The 19,962-nt window shown below is 33.6% G+C and overlaps 2 protein-coding genes across 2 annotated transcripts; both read left to right on the top strand.

Moving 5' to 3' along the window:
• The first annotated feature begins 5,290 nt into the window (after positions 1 to 5,290).
• LOC122525790 lies at positions 5,291 to 8,080 on the top strand. Its single transcript, XM_043648745.1, has 4 exons — positions 5,291 to 5,402; positions 5,699 to 5,897; positions 6,946 to 7,117; positions 7,927 to 8,080. The coding sequence occupies exons 1-4, from the start codon at positions 5,313 to 5,315 to the stop codon at positions 8,078 to 8,080; spliced, it is 615 nt and encodes a 204-aa protein (XP_043504680.1). The 5' UTR covers positions 5,291 to 5,312.
• A 5,862-nt stretch (positions 8,081 to 13,942) lies between these two features.
• On the top strand, positions 13,943 to 19,962 carry LOC122525752. The gene is made up of 3 exons (XM_043648679.1): positions 13,943 to 14,155; positions 17,865 to 18,160; positions 19,803 to 19,962. The coding sequence occupies exons 1-3, from the start codon at positions 13,943 to 13,945 to the stop codon at positions 19,960 to 19,962; spliced, it is 669 nt and encodes a 222-aa protein (XP_043504614.1).

The raw sequence follows: 19,962 nt of genomic DNA, 5'->3' as shown, positions 1-19,962 counted from the left end.
ATGTATGGTAAATCAATTAGAAGCGATCAGTTGGTGAGTTCATTGAAAGTCATTTAATCCTTCGTAGTGTCGACTAATATGCTTAATTAAGACTAATAATTCTATGTAACATAGTTCGAATATCGACGCTTTATCGAATGAACGTTACTACAAATTGAAAATAATGTTATTAAATAGGAAATGTATGGGTGAGTGTATGCGTGAATATAACTTGTCCTTTACTTCAAATGGTTTAACAGGGTGCAATAGATTATTTGATTCCAATTGGATCATGAAAACGATTGGCAGGCCAATAAAATACGAAAACAGAGAGAGAAAGAAAGATAGAGAGAGAGAGAAAGAGAGAGAGAGAGAAAATGTTGGTCACGAAATATGAATTCAATATATTTGATTATTTGATCTACTCTCATATCAGCGAACGAGCGAACTTCTGAACAAGGGTATACCGTCCACTTGAATTTATAATTCCATTTCCTTTTGACAAATAATAGGGGGAAGGTATATCCTCTTGTCCTACACATTTTCCTTCCAATATTATCAACAGATTTGTAACTTTCATATATTATTTTATTCACGCATTTTCCCAATAATTATTAGTATAATATAATATATTTTTCTCTGTAAGAAGCAAAAAAGTGAAAAAGAAAATGAACATGGAGGAATCCCCAAGTCCATTATCTTCTTATTACGTCGAACATTTGTCGTACGATCCTAAAACGATCCGTTTTACGCTTTTTCCTGACTTTTTTCTCTAACGATGTAGACGCACATTTTGTTAACGACGAAAAATAAAGATATCGAAAGACATAGCATTCGTTCATTGGACATCACCTCTTGGGACGGATTTTAGGAACTTGTAGAAAGACCTATTATTTCATTCTCTTTCTTTATCTATCTTTATTCCACATAGAATCGAAATACAGAAAGAAAAAGGAAAGAAGTAAAAAGGTAAGAGACATACTCGGTGATCTGCGAAGCGTAGAGATAGGGTAACGACAAGACGCGTTTACCAAAAGGTGATTACGGAAAAAGCGGAACTTCTTTTCCCTATGGGATCTCTACGAATACGTCAGAAAAAGGAGAAGAAGAAAACGAAAAGGAGTTGCGAGTCAGATCGTTTCGAGTTCGCGATAGGAAAAATACGATTTACTTGCGAGATTCCAAGTGTTCAACACTCGACTAGCATAGGATCGTTTTACGATGTAATCGTTTACTTTTATTCCGAGTTCGAGGAAATGAACCAAAAAAGAAGAAAAAGAACGAAAAATATATATTTTAAGAATATTTTCATTTTTTTTTTTTTTCATTTTATTTGATATTAAAGTATAGTTCATTCGTGTTAACTTAAATATCTGAAGTTGTTTCAGCAAAGGTGTCACATCGTTGCAAGATATTTTCAACAACAACAGCAACAACAAATATTACTCCAACCCCTTTTTCTTTCTCTTTTTAATTTTATCCATAAATTAACGCTATGTCACGATGAATTATGTATGTACATTATACTTACAGGTACTTCATAAAGTAATTCTTATTTACAAAATACTTGGTCAGATTTAAAGTTAAAAAGAGAGAGAGTGAGAGAGAGAGAGAGAGAAAGGGAGATAGTTTCTTTTGTGTTGAACGATTCATTCCATAGAAATGCGTTAAAGGCAGACTACTAAAAGGGAAGGGGAATGGGCGAGTAAAGAAGGTTCAGAAAAAATATCAGCTTTAACAAGACGATCCGAAGAGAGAAGGAAGTTTCGGAGATTGCGAAACGAACAGGTGGAAGACGAAGCACCGCGTTTGCATACTTGGCAATTTCTCTGTACCATCTTTTACAAAGTTTTACTTATAAATTATGCAGAAGGGGCTCTCGCGTTTTACGAGAAGTCCCTTCTTTTCCTGTTCGATGTTAGCGCGATAGGTACCACCAAGTTTTCTCTTCTTCTTCGACTTGTGGTCGGTAGAAAGAAAAAAGAAAGAGAGAGGGAAAGAAAGAAAGATCGAAGGATTTTACATCGTCTTCTTTTTTTTCTTTCATCAAAAAATCTTTTCTTCCGACGCTAATATAATAAAAAAAACTGGCGTGTTTACTTATGTACGCACGTAAGAAGTTATACTTCTTTGGCGTACCAAAACGAATATAACCTCAATAACCTCAAAAATAACTTCAAAAAAATAACTTAAAAAAATAAATAATAATAATTATTATTATTATCATTAATAATTTTTCTTGTTACTTTTTAATTTTCCTTGTTTATTTTTTAATTAATGTTATTATTATTATATTATTATTATTAATTTTCTTTTTACATAGAATATAGTTGATAAAGAAACCTGTTCCCCCCTCTCTGCTTGATGATCAATAATATTCGTTAATGTAAGCCGATTATTTTTCTTTTATTATTATATTTTTATTCATTTATTTATTTATTTAATTTTATAAATATATATGTAGCGTGACCAGGTAAAAAGGGGAAGGATTGGAAGTATGAGAAGATAAGCTACTAATTATTATTATTTATTTATTTAACAAAAAAAAAGAAAGGAATCATATTTTTAATCGATCGATATATTATATATATAAGAAAGATTAAAAAAAAATAATATCAAAATATAGATATCAGTCCGCACTAAATGTAAGGGAGATATATCGAATTACTTTATGCGTCAACGGCCATGGTGCAGTTACAGCATTAGTTCTCGCTCGATCATTTAAGTAAAGCAGCGCTGAGTACGATTAGTATTTGGATGGGTGACCCCCTTGAGGAAGAAAAGAAGAAAAGGACGACTTCATGCCGTAAATTTGAAATCGGCTTTGCCGCGCATCGTAAATACCGACAAACTTCGTGGTGTCGTTTCTACAGACGCTCGGAACAAAATCCACTCCCCATTATATTTTCCTCAACTCGCCAAAAGAAGTATAACTTCAAAAAACCGTTATTTATTATTTATTAAATAGTACTTGAATTTGATTGTATATCTATATATACGTTTGATGGTGTTAAATGCCAAATAATATTTTGTCCAAAAAACACACGAGAATATTAAACGAATAGTCCGTATGTGCTCGCCGAAAACTAGGATCTGTCTATCCTCATCCAAGTTTGGTGAAGTAGAATTTAGGTCAACGATGCGCGACAAGCCGCACGATTCAATTATCCGAATGCAGATATTATTCTATTGAGGTTTCTGCATCGGCAAAATTTTCGTACCAATCCGTAATGCAAACATGGATCTATCACCCGACAGGACATCGCTCTTAGTCTCTTGTCTCTTGATATTGCATAGCATATATTGCATAGGATGTGGTATCCACCATTCTAATATTTTCTTTCTTTTTTATTTTTTAATTTTTCGAACGTGTCGAAAAGGAAAATCATCCGAGAGAAACAAATTTTATCGTTCGTTTGTATCGACCTATTCGTATACTCGTTGATATTATCAGAGTAAAGATAGAAAAGTTTTGAACTTTCAACAAAAAACAACTATTATCTTTTCGATTTAAACAATAAATAATTTAACCGAGTAAAAAAAGATATTTTTCTACGCCAAGCTCAAGACTTTTCAACCCGCTTATTAATATATTATTTTTCGTATAATAATATTCATTTTGATTTCATTTTCGAGTATGGAAAATAATAGAAATGAAAAGGAAAAAAAAAAGAATTTCGAGGAATATAGATAAAGTATTAAAAGATGACCTAGCGAGAGTAAAATAAGAAATAATAGTATTCTTCGTGCAGGAATGAAAAAAATACGGAAGAATGAAAGAGGGAGAGAGAGAGAGATCGATCGATAATGGTGATATTCATTGTTCAAAAAACCGTGAAATTGTTTATCGCGTAAATATTCTTCTTTTTATTATTATTATTATAATATTTTTTTTTCCCCGTATTTATTTATTTTTTGTTCAAGTGTTACGAAGTAGTATCGCAGAGATGAGGGATGCTCGTATAGGATAGGATTAATGGCGAGAATGTCGAGGCAAAACAGTTTTTTATGGGTGTTCGTCGTCGGCTGGTTCGGTGAATTTATGTAGGTCGGACCAGCTCGTTCATAAAGAATGCGCAGCTTGAATATGGGCCATTGAACTCAGAGACAGCTTTTTGCTGCAGGTTTCTACCTAAACGTGGTCCAGGTATTATCCAAGATATTATATAGGTCAGAGTACGTCATTGTCAATATCCTCTTATATTCAATACGATTTACATAGATAAATAAATAGATATAGATAGATAGATAGTCACGCTTTAGATGCACAATATCGTTGTTGTGTGTAGAGATTCGATAAAATATAATTCACATTTTGAATAGCCTTGAATATTCATGAAACATAATACGATCTAACATGTTAGTAATGTATATTAATCGTTTAGAAGTTTATCTCCTTCGAGTAGGTGAGTCAATAATTTATATTCCGGATTTTAAGATACTTTGGAGTAACGTTTCTAAGGATCAAAATAAGTGAACGGGGATGAATCGTTTAATATTAATCTTGGTTGTTTAAATTGGATATAAATAGATTACAAAAATAACACCGATATAAATCTAAGCATAAACAAACCGTATATCACGCTTTTTAAGTACATTAAATGAATAAAAAAAGGAAAAATATAATATATTATGTGAAAAATAATTAAAGTATAACGGAATTTTGACAAATTTTATTTTTAAACGAGTTACACGTAATATTTAAATTTATCTAACACACATACACACACACATACACACACATATGCGAACAATCAAATCAAATGATATAGGAAATTATACGTGCTCGTTTATATGGGCAATAAGAATAAAATTCATTTGTATGGCAATGTGCAAGCACATTTGCTTGCTTGCTTGCTTGCTTGCTTGCGTCGGTTATTATTAATGACGTTTTACGTGACACGTCGTCAGTGGCCGATTAGGCATCGAATCGATTTTAATACCAGTTCGCATAACTTTAATGTCATTTGATATCGATATCGACGAGCTGCCAGTTCACCGTTATACGTACATTCATACATAACGTCGTACACATACACACATACATAGATACAATAATCGATAGAGAGACTCGAGAACAGTGGTGGTTTATCCTATCGGTTGCTCGTTGAACGATCTCGTCTCTCGACAAAGACGGTTCATTAGCCGTTTAACCCCCAACGGTCGCTGGACTAAATGCCGTTATTAGCGAGTACAATTCTACGAGAGGATAACTTAAAGCTTTTCTTATTATTTTCTTCAGTCTCGTCGACGCGTTCAAACCGACTGAGAAAATGCGTTCTTTATTTCAACCGTTTTCTTTCACGACAGTTCTATTTATTTTTCATACCCCGATGATTTTCTATCATCCCTCCAATTGTCAACGAGACAAAAGATCTTTAGTTTATCCACCACCTGGTTCCAACGCACCGACTAAAGTTCAGGTATATTATTTTATATATCATTTGAATTTTTTTAATCTTACTTTTTAATCTAAAGTTGATTCATTTATTCTAGGTCGGAATTATCGGAATTAATTAAATCGGTTTTCAATCAACTCGTCTAATTATAATTGTTAAAATAGTTCGAATTAAGATTCTTTTATTCTTTTACACATTCGTCACATTCTATTTTTCTTTTTATCATAAAACAAGGCTTCTTCTCCTAGCCGTCTAGTAAACTCGAACACGAACGTGATAAACGATCGATGACACCTGTTCATGTTTGAAAACCGTTTCAGCTAATCCTCGGGCTCGGTTTACCCATGGAGGTCGACGTCAGCATGATTATCGGATATGTGATGAAATTTAATTACGTCCTGCCCTATAACGCCTCCTACTTGACGGATCCATTCGTACGATATGACAGATCGATCGACCATGACGATTCCGTCAAGGAGAAGAACAATGAATTTGTCAGATCAACGTCGAATATTCTTCGTAAGTTTACATCCAATTCTTATATTTCTTCTCAAGTCGTCATTTAAATTATTGTAGATTCATTTATTTATCATTTTAAATAAATTATACAAATAATTGAATATAATGATGACAGTAATATATTGAATCCTATAATCTCAAAGTTTCGAATGCAAATTATTCGGATCATTTAAATGAGGAATTAATTTATAAACGATTTAAATTTATAATCTGGTATTACTGATGGTTGATAATTTCTTACAATTAAAGTACTTACCTCGGGTGATTGAAAAATTATAAGTAGTCATTGATTAATAATAATTTTGATTAAAAAAACAAAAGTACTATCACACGAGAATATTCGATTCCTCGTATTTCTTCAAATATTTCTAACTAATGTAAGATATATTCTTTATATTCATAGTATATCAAAGAGGATCTATACTATATCTATATATATTTTATCGATCGAATCGAGTTGGACTTCTTACGTATCATGCATTATTTATTAAAGCTAAGAACATTGCGGTAATAGAGATTGCCGTTTCGCTTTGGAAATTTTACTTACTTTAATCCCTGTCCCCGCTTTGAAATCCGACCGGTATCCGAGAGGATCGGGATGGGAAAGTGAAAGAAAGAGAACAAATCTTACGGATATAGTTTATATGTGTGTATACGTGTATAAATGTGTACGTATGTATGTGGATGAGAGAAAGATAGAGAGAGAGAGAGAGAAAAAGAGAGAAAGAGAGAGAGAATAAGAGATAAATAGAAAGAGAAGACTTAGTGCTCGAGGGATAAGACGAAGATTCTCTTCCTTTACATATTAATAAGACCACTTTTGTTGCATATACCTTACCCCTCGGAACGTATCAGGCTCGTATCACAATGGACGAAAGCCTTTCCTCCTCATCCTCGTCTCCTTCTTCTTCTTCTTCTTCCACTTTTTCCTCTTTTTATGAAAGAATACGCTTCCTTTAGAATCCTATTTTTCCGGCTCCTTTTCTTTTTCTAACTCTCTTTTCCGACCCTTCTCTATTTCATTGTTATCCATCTTCCATTCGGTTAGAGTCAACGGGTACTACAACATCCAGGTGGGAACTCTACGAGATCCTACAATCGATCTTACAAAATTCCAGTTATGGCAAGGCCTGTCTATTGAGAATGATTTGCGATGTTGCTGATGTACCATTTAATCAAATTCACGGATTAGCTGGACAACTTTTTCATTTACTTTTAACGTGAGTATTATTTTCCATTTATTTTCTTTTCTTTTTTCTTTTTTTTTTTTTATTGTCATTTAATGCAGCGATCGTCGACCACTTTGTTACCTTTTTATTATTTATTCTCATTTTCGAGGTTTCAAAATCTGTCATCAAGTATCATTATCATCATCGTCGTCATCATCGTCATTTCGTTTACCGATCGAAATGAATTGGATTATTTCTAACAGTAGAGACTCGTAACGACAATGATGACGTTGATGTCGTTCGTTGGATTAATTTCACAATGCGTTCCGTACGTGACAAATCATTGCAGGTGTTCATTGCTTGAAAATATTCGTAGAGAGAGAGAGAGAGAATTTGTATTGCATAAATGAAACATTATGCGGTTCTTTGTTTGTCAAAATAAACGTAACGAGCATTGGTGTAGAGTATTGCGTCAAAGATAATTATCTCTTTGGTTTACTTTCGATCGATTAGTCTCTTGATACTCGTATTTCATCGTTTTACTCGTTGTCTCGAGTTCAAATCGTTCATTTATTTATTTATTTATTTATTTATTTCAACTATCTATCTAATCTTATATTTATCATTATATTAAATAAGATTAATCGTTAATTAGTATATGTTAAATAATTTGTTGTCATATTTTATTAGGACGTAGCAATTAATTCGGTGCACGAAAATTGGTATCCCTTCTTTCTCTTTTATTTTTGTTGTTGTCCGAGAATTTGGCAGTTGCCAGAGCGTTTGATAAAATGTTCGTAAATATTGTAGAATAAAAAGGGGAGGGGGCGGGGGATATTCTCTTTTGTATTTTGTTGCAGACCCTCAACAACGTCGGATACGTTTAGATCGTACGCCGATCAGGAATATCACGGTGCGGAATTGGCAGGTCGACAAAATCCCGGCCGGTGTCAGAGTATATTTCCCGAATGTCCGGAAAGTCTGCTCGAATACTTTACCGAGATTCGAGAATAATTTATCGCTTAAATGTTGTCGTTTCGAAGTACGCATCGCTGGTATAGTATTTGCGTCGCACGTACGTACGTACGTTTCGGACCACGATTAATAAAGTTAACTCGGATCTCGTCGAATTTACGAATTTTCCTCAAAAAAATATTTCCATTTGTAACTAGTAACTAAATGAACAAAATAATTCAATCGTAATCAATTATTTGTATATTTAATCTTATTGATTTGAAGAAAAACAATTGAAAAAATTTGTTATCATTGAATGCGGCCAATTTGTATCGTATACAATAAAGAATATTACGAAGTCGATAAATTTCGAGTAATTTCTGGCCGTTCCAGTATTGTCAAGTGAAATGAAAGTTTCAAGAAAAGATGGCGGCGACATGGTGCTTGGTCTGGTATTACTACTAGTATACCTTTTTATTATTACTACTACTACTACTATTGCTACAGGTGTTCCTTGTCTATTACATTGGTGTGTAAGCTTGCTTGCAACACGTGAAAATGCGCACGGCTGCGAACCGAAACCGAAATATAATTTATGAGTTTCGTTGCTGCGATATCGTTTCTCCACCACCGCCGTTACTGATATTAGAAATATAAAGGTGGAAAAGGAGGATTTCTAGAAGGAGACGATGAAAATAGAAGAGGTGAATAACGTTCAAAGAAAAAGAAGAAAGTGTGATAAAATAGGAGAAGAGAATCGGAAGATGAAAAAGAAAGAAAAACAAGAAGAGAGGGATGAAAGGGTAAGGAAAAAAAAAGGGAAGAGGGGTTATAACGGGCGTTCGAAACAGAACGTGAAGCAGTTATCGGCACGTTATTGGCAGTTCTTTCTTTCGATAACAGGTGCGCGTAAAGAGAAAATACTCCTTGTTGAAATGAATAAGGGAGTAGAACGAGTAGAACGAGTAAAACGTGTAGAACGAGAGGGAGAGAGAGAGAGAGAGAAGAAGAGATGAAGTTGGTAAGAGGGGGAGTTGCGGGGGGAGTTACAGGGGGAAGGGTTACCAGGATGACCGAGGACCAGTTTCTAGGACAAACCCATTCACGGTAATTAACAGCGGACGACAATATACGATTTTACTTCGTTACATCGGTTCGTTACATCCTTGTCGATGTAGAAACCTTTGAACTTTGTTAACGTATCATCCTCTCTTGTTCTTTTTTATTTTTTATCTTTATTAATATACGGCGATGTGACAAACTGCCGCTTTCGGGACGATATCAGGTTTCATCGTTATTTTTTTTTCTTTTCTTCAATTTTTATATTAATATTCTATAGAACGTATATAGTACGTAAAGTTATTAGAATACCTTTTTTTCTTTTTTTTTTCTTTTTTCTTTCTTTCTAGAAACTAATAAGAACAACAAAGGTTTTATATTAAAAAAGATAAAGAAACATTAATTTGGCGAAATGAAATTCGTAGATTTTCAAGAGCGGTAAATACCTACGTTTAGTTTATATATTTTGCGTTATTGGTAATTTGTGTCGAATAGTAAAAATCGAGATCGAAAAGAAAGACGATTTGTGTCTCGTCAACGTTGATATCGCTTATTTCGTACTGACGAATGAAAAGAGCCCACGATGCCTAATGGTTTTTCGTTACGTTTTCGACATGCAATCGATCGTTTCTCGACGTCCGTCGATTTTACTCGTCTATGTTCGACAACCTCAATCATGACGGCAATCACTTCGCGACAATCGAAAACTTCACTTTAGTAGTTGTCCATCCTACGACTACTATTTCCAATTGCTGAAACTAACTCGAGGAAAATTGAGTTGGTTTCATTTTTTTCCTTTCCTTTTTTCTTGCCATTTTCTTTTTCATCCCGTTTGTTTTATCTTCTTCATATTTTTTTCTTCTCGCAACGATTCTGCCGTTCTTGGCATCCTAAACGTGAACAAATTATTTCTTTTCTATTTTATTCATAACGAATGTGTGTTTATCGTGTATTGGACGAAAGGAAATTAAAAGAACAAAAAAATCAATTGACAAAATGATATGACTTGAAATAGAAAAATTCGATATTTACGAAAAAATGTTCGTTTCTCACGGTCGAGAAAAAATATTAATATTAAAGTAATGGAAAAAATGGCCCCTCCAACGATAACCTGACGTGTACTTTATATGTCTGCAAAATTGCAAGTCGATCGGTTAAGTAGTTACCGAGAAAAATTCACGCTAGCTTTGAAAAATGTTGTTTTGGGATAAACGCGTTTAAAGTTTCTCGTGCAGTCGTAGTTTATAAGGGATCGCGTCCGGTAAACCTTCCCATCTCATTTATTTTAATGAATTTCACTTTGAAATGTGTTCAGAAATCATTTTTATAACCCCGAAACTGAACGTGTAAAACAAAGGATTGTCTTTCTTTTACTGATTATTTTTTTAACGAAATAAATTTTATCGCATTCTCGTAGTTTTTACGAATAGACGCTTTCGTTTATGGAGGATCGATAAGTCGTGCTTCGGTGTCGTAAAAATGTAGAGGAAAAAATATACGAGTGAATCCCACGAATGTCATAGTACCAGCAGGGTTGTTGTACTTTAAGTTAGAGTACGCGCGTGTGTGTGTAAAAGAGAGAGAGAGAGAGAGGGAGGACGATTCTAGAGGGTGGAATTTTATTGGGTCGTTCGAAGGTTGTAATTCAATTCCATGGCGAAATCACATTCCACGCATCAGGATATACACGTGAACTGAGCTTACGATCTTCAATGTCCACCCAGTTCATATCTCTTCTTGCTCGTACTACACTACCACTACTACTAGTACTGCTACTACTACTATTACTCGTATCCTTAAATCCTCGAGACCTTGGACTCTACGAGATGTCGTCTTCTCTTCAACAGATCTTTCTGGGCACCCTACCTCTTTCCATGTTTTTACGACTAGCTCTTCTACTATCGTCTACTTCGAGATTCTACGATTAACGTGGATTCGACTTTCCTTGAGTTACGTTATAATCTAATAGTAAGAAGATCTATTATTTACCTTGGTTAGATAAATATATCAAATCTTATAATTAGTTTAAGTTTATCTTGGATACATAATCGATCGAACAAGTCAAATTAAATAACGAGAATGATGAATGATAATAAGCAAAACTTCGTGTTAAGTAAATATTCTCGTTAATTTATTCTTGAAACTAATTATAAAAACGTACCAACGAGAAATATTCTAACTACTTCGTTCTAGAATCGTATGTTTTTAGTTATTGACGGGAAATCCGGTTTACGTGTCTTGAAAGAGGAAGAGTCATCTTGGAGAATTCACAGGGTAATGCTTCAGGCTGTTTTTACTGTTCAGCGTTGTCAGAAACAAGTGGAATTTAAGAAAGAGAGAGAGAGAGAGAGAGAGAGAGAGAGAGAGGTTTGAAACTTCATATTGTGTAGGAATACACTTTTTGGTTTGTTCAAACTAGAGCGTGTTAACCTGCATCATGGAGAAGGAAACGCTTGCCGCCGAAGGGCTGTCGAGTTTTCTCGAGATTCCTCGGAAAAATGGTCCATCTTTTAGATTCATCTCGTATTAAGTCTTATATCTAAGTTTCGTTTATCTTTTCAAATATAATATTACTCGAAAACAATATCCTAGAGAAATCAAATGAATTCGTTTGATTAAATTTATACAAAAATCGTTGTTTGATCGATTGATCGATGGTTTGAGTAAACATATGATTAAATATGTTTTAGTTTGTAATTGAAAATGATTAACTTTTCGTTTATTCATCATGGTCGATTGCGAATTTCTTACAAGTTCTTTACTCCAGATCCACAGATTTAGTATATTTTCAAGAAATAAATCTTCTAATTGAATTGATCCATTCGTCATAGTTTGAAACAGTCCTTAATGTTTTCCTTTCGATCGTTTCAAAACCAGTAATACCAATCTATATATATATTATTATTATTATTATTATATCTATGTGTAGGTATACTCGTATTTCTGTTTCCTTAATACCATAGAATCCCACACGTAATCTCTCTTAACTACTTCTGAAAATCCGATTGTAGATAATTCCTCTTATTATCGTAGATATCTGTTCGTAATAATAATAAACAGTTATAATTTAGATTGAGATATACCAAGACGAGCAGGAAGATACCACTTAGATAACTATTTAATCTTTAACAATATGTTCTGAAAAATATAAAAAAATAAATTGAAAGAAATAGGGAAGAGAAGTTATAATTGGTCAAGCGTACTCATACATTCATTGTATTTTCAGTTCACAGTATTTTGGTTTTCATTAAAACGTAGTTTCACAAAACGCTGTGGTAGGTTACATCGGTCTTTTAAGTTGAACTTTGACGAGTAGACCATTCGGAGAACTCAGAACGCGAGTAACAGTCTCTCCTAGCTCGTGTTTTCCTTTCCGCTTTCAATGTGCCACAATTTCGGGGTATTTCGAGAGAACGTTTCGCGATATTTAGAAACGTGTCTGGAAACGAAACGATATTATTTCGCTTACACGTATATCGAAACCGACAAAAACTTCAACTTTTGCAGTCGTCGAACGTACGTTATTTGAACGAGCAGTTTGTTCAAAGGGTTTATTATAAATGCTCGAGTTGACAATTTCACGGATATTTCGGATTCTTCTTTATTGGGGGTACGATTTAAAACAAAACTATTTTTACCTAATCATGAAATAATAAGATTTATTTATAAATCCTTTTAAAGTTATTTCTAATCGAGAAAAACATTCCCTACGCGTATTTTCCTCGTAATAAGAAAATTCAGTTTTCGTAGGAATTTATATAGAGGAAAAAAAAAATTGTCGTAACAATCTTTCAACGTAACGAAGGAGATCTTCTATGTAGTAAACGAATGCTTGGTTCTAGCGGTTTTCGTAATTCGAAGACATTCTGGAATTTCAGTGAAGTAACAGGACACCTTATTCTAGCATTAAATTGAATTACAAGTTCTCCTTCTTCTATCCACGAACGAGCTCATAAAAGTAACCCATTTTGTATAAGGGTGGATTGGAGCTTTATATGGATAGTAGTCGGTAGCTAATGCAAAATTTTATTCATCTTCCCTACCATGATTGTTCATTAAAATATATCAACAACAAAAAGTATAAAATTAAATAAGAGAATACACATGAAGTAGTAGAAGAAGAAGAAGAAGAAGAAGACGAGAATAGAACGATGTTCTAATTGGTCGAATAAACGAAGCTCTACAGAAAACCAGGAACTAAACGAATCCGTATTAGTACAATTATCAGGTTTAAACCTGAATAAAATACAACAATTTGTTTAACTCCAAATTCTCGAGTACGTCATTATCACTGCATTTAGTAAAATATCTCGTAAATGCGTTCAACGAAACACGAACGTTTCACAAAATTAACGTTGTCTCGTGGATTTAGCTAGAAGAACGAAGAAGGATGGAAAATAACGAACACACGTGATTACAACTGGATATTTTAGATTGTTTTTTTTTTTTTTCAAAATAGGAATTAGACTCGCGAATGAAGTATGCGGAATATGTAAGTGAATAAATAAGCGTACTTCTCAAGGTTTTCATTTAATTTACTCGACAAAGTAGTTTAGGTAAGGTTGGTAGAGTTTCTTTGACTGATCATTGAGGTTTGTAAGAGGATGTAAACAGCGGCCGACAGCGAGGGAACTTAACAGATGTCTGAAAGGAATCAGCAGTTCGAGTACGCTCTTCTTCCGCTTCTTTCGTTCATTTTCTTTTGCTCTATCTTTCTTTCTTTTTTTCCCCTTCTCATTTTCTTCTTCTTCTTCCTCCTCTTCCTCTTCTTGTCCAATTCGTCAGTTGATTTCTCGTAAAACTCATCATCATTCGATCAGAAAACTAGATTGGTAAGAAGAACGGCGCATCCTAAAGTCTAGGATGGCAACTACGAAGAGGATCGTGCTGTTTTTACTATTACTTTTGCAATCTGAAAATTCCTATCAACGAGTCAACGATTTGAAGGACGTGATCGGTCTTCGAATAGCTCCACCAGAAGCAAAAGCATCAGCCAGGGTCAACGACACGACCATCTCATCGAGGGAAAGGAGAGCCCTGGTTTTTCCTGATGCATCGATACCCGCGACCCTTCTGGTACGTTCTCATTTCATCGAAGAAGCTTTGCTTCCTTTCATACTTTCTCTCTCTCTCTCTTTTTCATTTTCCTCTATCGCTATTTTCGATAATAGAACGAGATTTAGAAAATGATCGAACGAAAATACGGTCTCACGTGAGAATCATTAATTTATCGTATATATTAAACGAAAAAAAAAGAAAAAGGAAAAAAAGGAAATAATTTTGAAGCAGATACGAATTTTTCTCCGATTCTGTTTTTTTTTTTACTAAAGGATAAAAAATTCGTGATAAAAATCAAGCAACTTTGTTGTCGTCGAGTATTGGATGCATAAGCATATTCGGGACACTTTTTAAAAGTAAGACCGTAGAAGGGAAACTGTAATTAGCCTGTTTCGAGGCGTCCCGTGGTGGACTTTCTCTCTTAAAAATAGAGTCGTGGAACATTAACGGTGACGTTGACGGTAGTTAAGGAAGCTTAAAAGCATCGCAAGAAACGTGCTCACTAATAACGTCGAGTTCTATCGTCGTTTTCGTATTATAGTAGCTCGTAGTATGTCATTGTACCAAGCGTATGTTGTGTGCATTATCATTATTATTCATAATTTTATTAATATGCATCTAAATTATCTAACATGTGTAAAAGTTCACACATCGTATCGTATTAAATATGAATTTTAATAATCAAATATACGAACGATTTATTTTCTATAACAATTCTGTCATCAAAAAATCGAATAAACGTAACAAAATTACACGGTGAAAATTGTTAGTTACGATAATGAATCTGTCGCGAAGGTTTCTCTACGAAAGATAGTGATTTTTTCTTAGACAAGGTTTGTCGTATCGCAGAATGTAAATCGGGAAAGGATTGCGAATGAAATACGACTAAGTTCGATTTGCGTCTAATTATCGGGAATCCAATCACGCGCATAATTACATCGTTCAATTAGAGAGGATAGACATTGATGATTACACCAAGCTTATCGTTTAATTCTATTCTATTCAATACCGTGTGATATAGGGAAACTGTAATCAAGCGTTGACAAGGAAGTTTGGTAGTAAGAGATAATGCTCGTAAACAATAAAGGAACAAGTACTATCGGTAAATGTCTAATTATCCATTTAATTGTGCAATTGTCGTTGCATACTCGATCAAAACATGCTCACTTTGTTCTCTACGTTCAAAATTTATCAAATTCATTCGAATTTGGACCATTTGAATTATTTTCGATTATAATTGTTTTTCTATTATTTCAATTTTTTTTTCTATCAATTATCGGGAGTATGGTTAAAAATATTTAGAGAATAAAAAATGAATGTTCGTTAACGTGTTATATAACAGGTGAATATATATTAAACACGTGATACTTATTGATGAGAATGTATTGGAAACAGGCTAGGTAGGCATGTTATCTTTCATTCCTATGAATTTTCGATAAAATCGGTAGGAATTTTCACGGGAGAATCATGTTCGTATCTGGTTAGGACAGTTTAACGAGATTCGCGGAAAGCTTTTTGTACACGAGACTTGTGAAAAGCGTTTTTACGTTGGTCTAGTCGGTCGTTTCAACGCAAAATCGATATAGTCTATTTCTTCTACCTACAACTACGAGGAATGGAAACTAAGAAAAGAAAGAAGTAGAGAGAGAAAGAGAGAGAAAGAAATAGACAAAAAATATTTCGATCGTTTCTATTTGCTACAAATTTATTTTATTCTTATTTTTGTTACTGGAAGTATGCGCGATTAATTATACAAAAATAATTTCGAACTAGAATTAATAACTAAGTTAGAATGTTTAAACAATCAAAAATATTAGTAGAGAACAATATTGTATTCGATATACTTTAAATAATTATTAACTAATCGAAGGAAGTGCGTAGTGTTGTTAAAAAGCACGAAATATGTGTCCGATGTACCGTACTCCTCGAAATCCACCGTTAGACTGGCTTTTTTGTTCTGTATTGTAAGGCAGTTAAAATTTCTTTTATTGATTGTTGTTTACATGACTTTCCTTATATGGTACATATGCTGAATAAAAATAATATGCGTAATAAATAGAATTTCCTTTTACGGAAAGTCATATAAACAACATTTAACAAAAGAACTTTCATAGATGACAACGCGCCAGTCTAACGATGGATTTTGACGAGGACGGTACGTAGATCTTATATTACGTGCTTTTAAACAACAATACACATTTCCTCCGATTAATTAACAATTATTTTAATACTCTAATGCATTCTACTTACATTACAGACAAATTTTACCCTCGAAGTAATCGCTGCGCAGAAACGTTAAAATAATTAGATAAAAATACCAAAAAATGCTAAAATCAGAACGTTATAATCTTAAATTCTATTTATTAGATATATTATCCCCGTTATACACATGCACATTTTTCGAAAGGTCATGTAAACAATATTTAATAAAAGAACTTTAGCAGAAGACAATGACTCAGTTTAACGGTGGATTTCGAGGAGGACGGTGCACCGAACATATTCTCCGTGTTTTTAGATAACAATATACATTTCTTTCGATTAATTAACAATCATTTAAGGTATGTCTTATACACCAATGTACTCTGTTAATATTTAGGATCATTTTAACGTTTCTGATCAATGACTAATTTCAGTTGAAAATTTTTATCTAATAAAATATCTGCATATTATTAGATATGTCATATTTAAACAAATGTACTTCGTATTATTTTTACTTTCATGGGTATTAAGATGAGTCTAATATTAAAAACATTTAAGATAACCAATTAATTGTTAGAGAGACATGAAAAAACCTGCTATTCTTTCTGTTCTACTAACACGTAGGATTTTTAGTGACGAGCGTTTTTTAAACATTATTTTCGTATTTCTTAAATTCACTTGTAATAAATAAAGTTTTTAAGTTAAATTCATTAAAAATATATGTAATTAAGGTATACTAATGTATTTACCTCTAAATTGTTTTCATTTTAACACACTATATCAATAGTTTTCAAGGAAAAATCTAATAAGCATAACGATATACGATTTTAAGGGACACTCACTGCACATATAAATCAATTGATTATTTTTCATAGAATAATACGAGTTTTACTTCTATCACGAGTCGAGATAACGCAAATTCTTTTTGTTTTTAATAATAATATTTTTGTTTTTCTAAGTATTTAGGTACATATATCCAAGATAGGAGGGATTTAATGGATAAAAAAAAAGTAAGAAATAAGATAAAATGATATCGTTACATTATAGTATCACGATCACGATATAATCCTTGGGAATCCTAATCGAATCGTAAATAATAACTCCGATCTTCTTTCGAGTACACGCATAGACCGTGACAATCGTCGTCGAACATCGACGATTTTGTAGACGATCGTTTGTAGTTCGTCCAATTTCCGTAGGAGGCTCGTTTCTGTTACTATAGTATGTGCCTTCGTCCGTGTATGAATTTCCGATAAAACCGCGAATTTCCGCATTGGATCGTTCTGGGAGTATCTGGACGGTGGTTGCTTTCCTCCGGATTGGTCAGAGAAAATATAACTGAAACTCCGATACACCGATACTTTATTTTCATCGGTGAAATAATAAATTCTTATATTGCATATTACCTCGAATTGCCGACACGTACACACGCACACACACAGATTTTTCGTCATTTGTGTTTAATATTATTATTATGTTAAATAAATATTTCTCATTTGTATGATCCATAATTCTCTTTTATTTACAGTTAATCTTTGGCCTTGGAACACCATTGCAATTGGATCGAGAGAGCGTAATCGTCGGTGTTTTTATCAAAATAATTTATAAATTACCGACCAATAGTACAGACTTTACCGAGCCTGGAGTTTACTATACCAGAAATACCAGAAGTAGATGGAGCATTTATAAAATTCTTCAAAAAGTTGCAGCCATTTATGGTTACGGTGGAAAAGCTTGTTTGTTGAGGGCAATTTGCGAAGCCTCGCGGGTACCTTTTGACGCGCATCACGGATTATTCGGTCAATTGATGGAAATATTTTTTAAGTAAGTCACCAAATATCATCATTTTTTTATTTTCATTTATATTATATTATTTCTTTCCTCTCTACGATCACGTAGAGGAAAGTCATTTTATTCTTTCTTCTTTTTTTTCTTTTCTTTCTTTTCTTTCTAATTCAAAGAATAATTTAACAAACACAGACAATGCGGACGGTTGGTTAGCGCAAAGTAATGGACATTTTATTTATTTTTACATTAAAATAGAGAAATAGTACAATTAGAATGTCCGTGCAATTTCGTTTCGTTTCGTTTAGCAAACTGTCGTAGCATTAACCATCGAGCTAGTGTCCCACTTCTAAATCATCCCTTTGCGGTACAATTATGTTAGAAGTATACTTGAGAAAATCTCTAATGCCAACGGTCCGCCCGGAGAAGTTAATAACATTAGCATACACGATGAATTCGTGAAATTTATACATACGTGTAAATGTACATACATGTATATATATATACATATAAATGTATATAAGTATTACATATTTACGTCGTTTAGTATCGTAGTATTCGGTCGGTTTTCTCCGCACGGTCAATAATCAAATTTTCGCGATAAGATTGGGATAATCTTATTATTTCATCGACAATCCGAAGAACGTATTATATACGTTGAACACAAAGTTTAAATTCGAACATTATATTCCACATGTATATATTTACCTAAATATATTTCTGGTACGGCCCATGGCAGAGACCATTTTATCATTATTATCAGAGTAAATTTAACGCACTCACAGAGCTTCTACATAAATTTTCATTTATTAAATACCTAGATATATGCATGTATATATACGTATTATCATCGTTGCACAAAAATAACGCATGGATAGGAGATAGGTATACAAAATATATAATATTCAAATAAAAATATTAGATGAATGAATGGAAAGGAGGAAAGAGTGAATGAATAAGATAGCTCGAAGCTATTGTTACGAAGTTTCAAACCGAGTACTTTTCGTGATTGTGAAGCTGCATAAAGACATTATTATTATAATGATTATATTAAAAATATAAGTCCCCAGAAAAGAGTAATAGTAATTTGAAATTGAATTATGACCGATTTCGGATCGATATAAAAAATAGTCTAAATTCTTGATTAACGAAAGAGAGGAAAAAATAAACAAGTAAAAGAAGAAAAGTACATTGTCGAAGAAAGATGAAACGTTAACGTGGGCGTGTAGTTTCAAGATATATATATATATATATATATTAAGCTCGGGAAAGCAGCGACCTTACTTATCGATCGAGCAGTCTAGCCGTGCTACAGATTTTCGAAAATTCAAGAAAACTCCCTGAGTGTGGAATGAAAGGGAGACAAAAAGAGGAATTCGAGAGAAAAGGGGGAAAAAAGGAAGAGGGAATAGGAAAAGAGGAGTAGGAGGAGAAGAGCGAGGTGGAAATGAATCGAAAAAAGAGAACGACGTCCATCCTATCCTTTTGCTTTCCTCCTTTTGTCCGTAGATGGGGGAGTATGGGACATGTAATGGTGGTAGTAATACTAGTAATAGTAGTGATAGTAATAGTAGTGGTAATGGTAGTGGTGGTGGTGGTTGTGACATGCGTTGGCTTTCATAATGTTTTCAAAGAAAGAACGTCGTTGTTGGACGGTGAAGAATTTTTCTGGATTTTGCAGGCCGTCGAGTACCGAGGAAGAGTACGATGAGTACGGGGATCGAGAGTACAGGGCAGCCGAGCAGCTGGGCAAGCAGGTAGCGGCTGAAAACTGCCACGCCCTTTATCCGGAATGCCGCAGGAGTGTGCTAGACATATTTTCAACGGTCCTACGTGTCTGA

Source organism: Polistes fuscatus, unplaced genomic scaffold (genome assembly GCF_010416935.1).
Source record: "Polistes fuscatus isolate 324 unplaced genomic scaffold, CU_Pfus_HIC Scaffold9, whole genome shotgun sequence".
Lineage (NCBI taxonomy): Eukaryota > Metazoa > Arthropoda > Insecta > Hymenoptera > Vespidae > Polistes > Polistes fuscatus.
This window is presented reverse-complemented; position numbering and strand designations above follow the sequence as displayed.

Bases quoted from the DNA above. Each gene is read 5' to 3' on its own strand.
- LOC122525752 (XM_043648679.1), top strand. From the start codon at position 13,943: ATGGCAACTACGAAGAGGATCGTGCTGTTTTTACTATTACTTTTGCAA. The intron at 14,156-17,864 runs GTACGTTCTCAT...TTTTATTTACAG, and splicing joins CGATACCCGCGACCCTTCTG to TTAATCTTTGGCCTTGGAAC. The intron at 18,161-19,802 runs GTAAGTCACCAA...TGGATTTTGCAG, and splicing joins TTGATGGAAATATTTTTTAA to GCCGTCGAGTACCGAGGAAG.
- LOC122525790 (XM_043648745.1), top strand. From the start codon at position 5,313: ATGATTTTCTATCATCCCTCCAATTGTCAACGAGACAAAAGATCTTTA. The intron at 5,898-6,945 runs GTAAGTTTACAT...CCATTCGGTTAG, and splicing joins ATCAACGTCGAATATTCTTC to AGTCAACGGGTACTACAACA. The intron at 7,118-7,926 runs GTGAGTATTATT...ATTTTGTTGCAG, and splicing joins CTTTTTCATTTACTTTTAAC to ACCCTCAACAACGTCGGATA.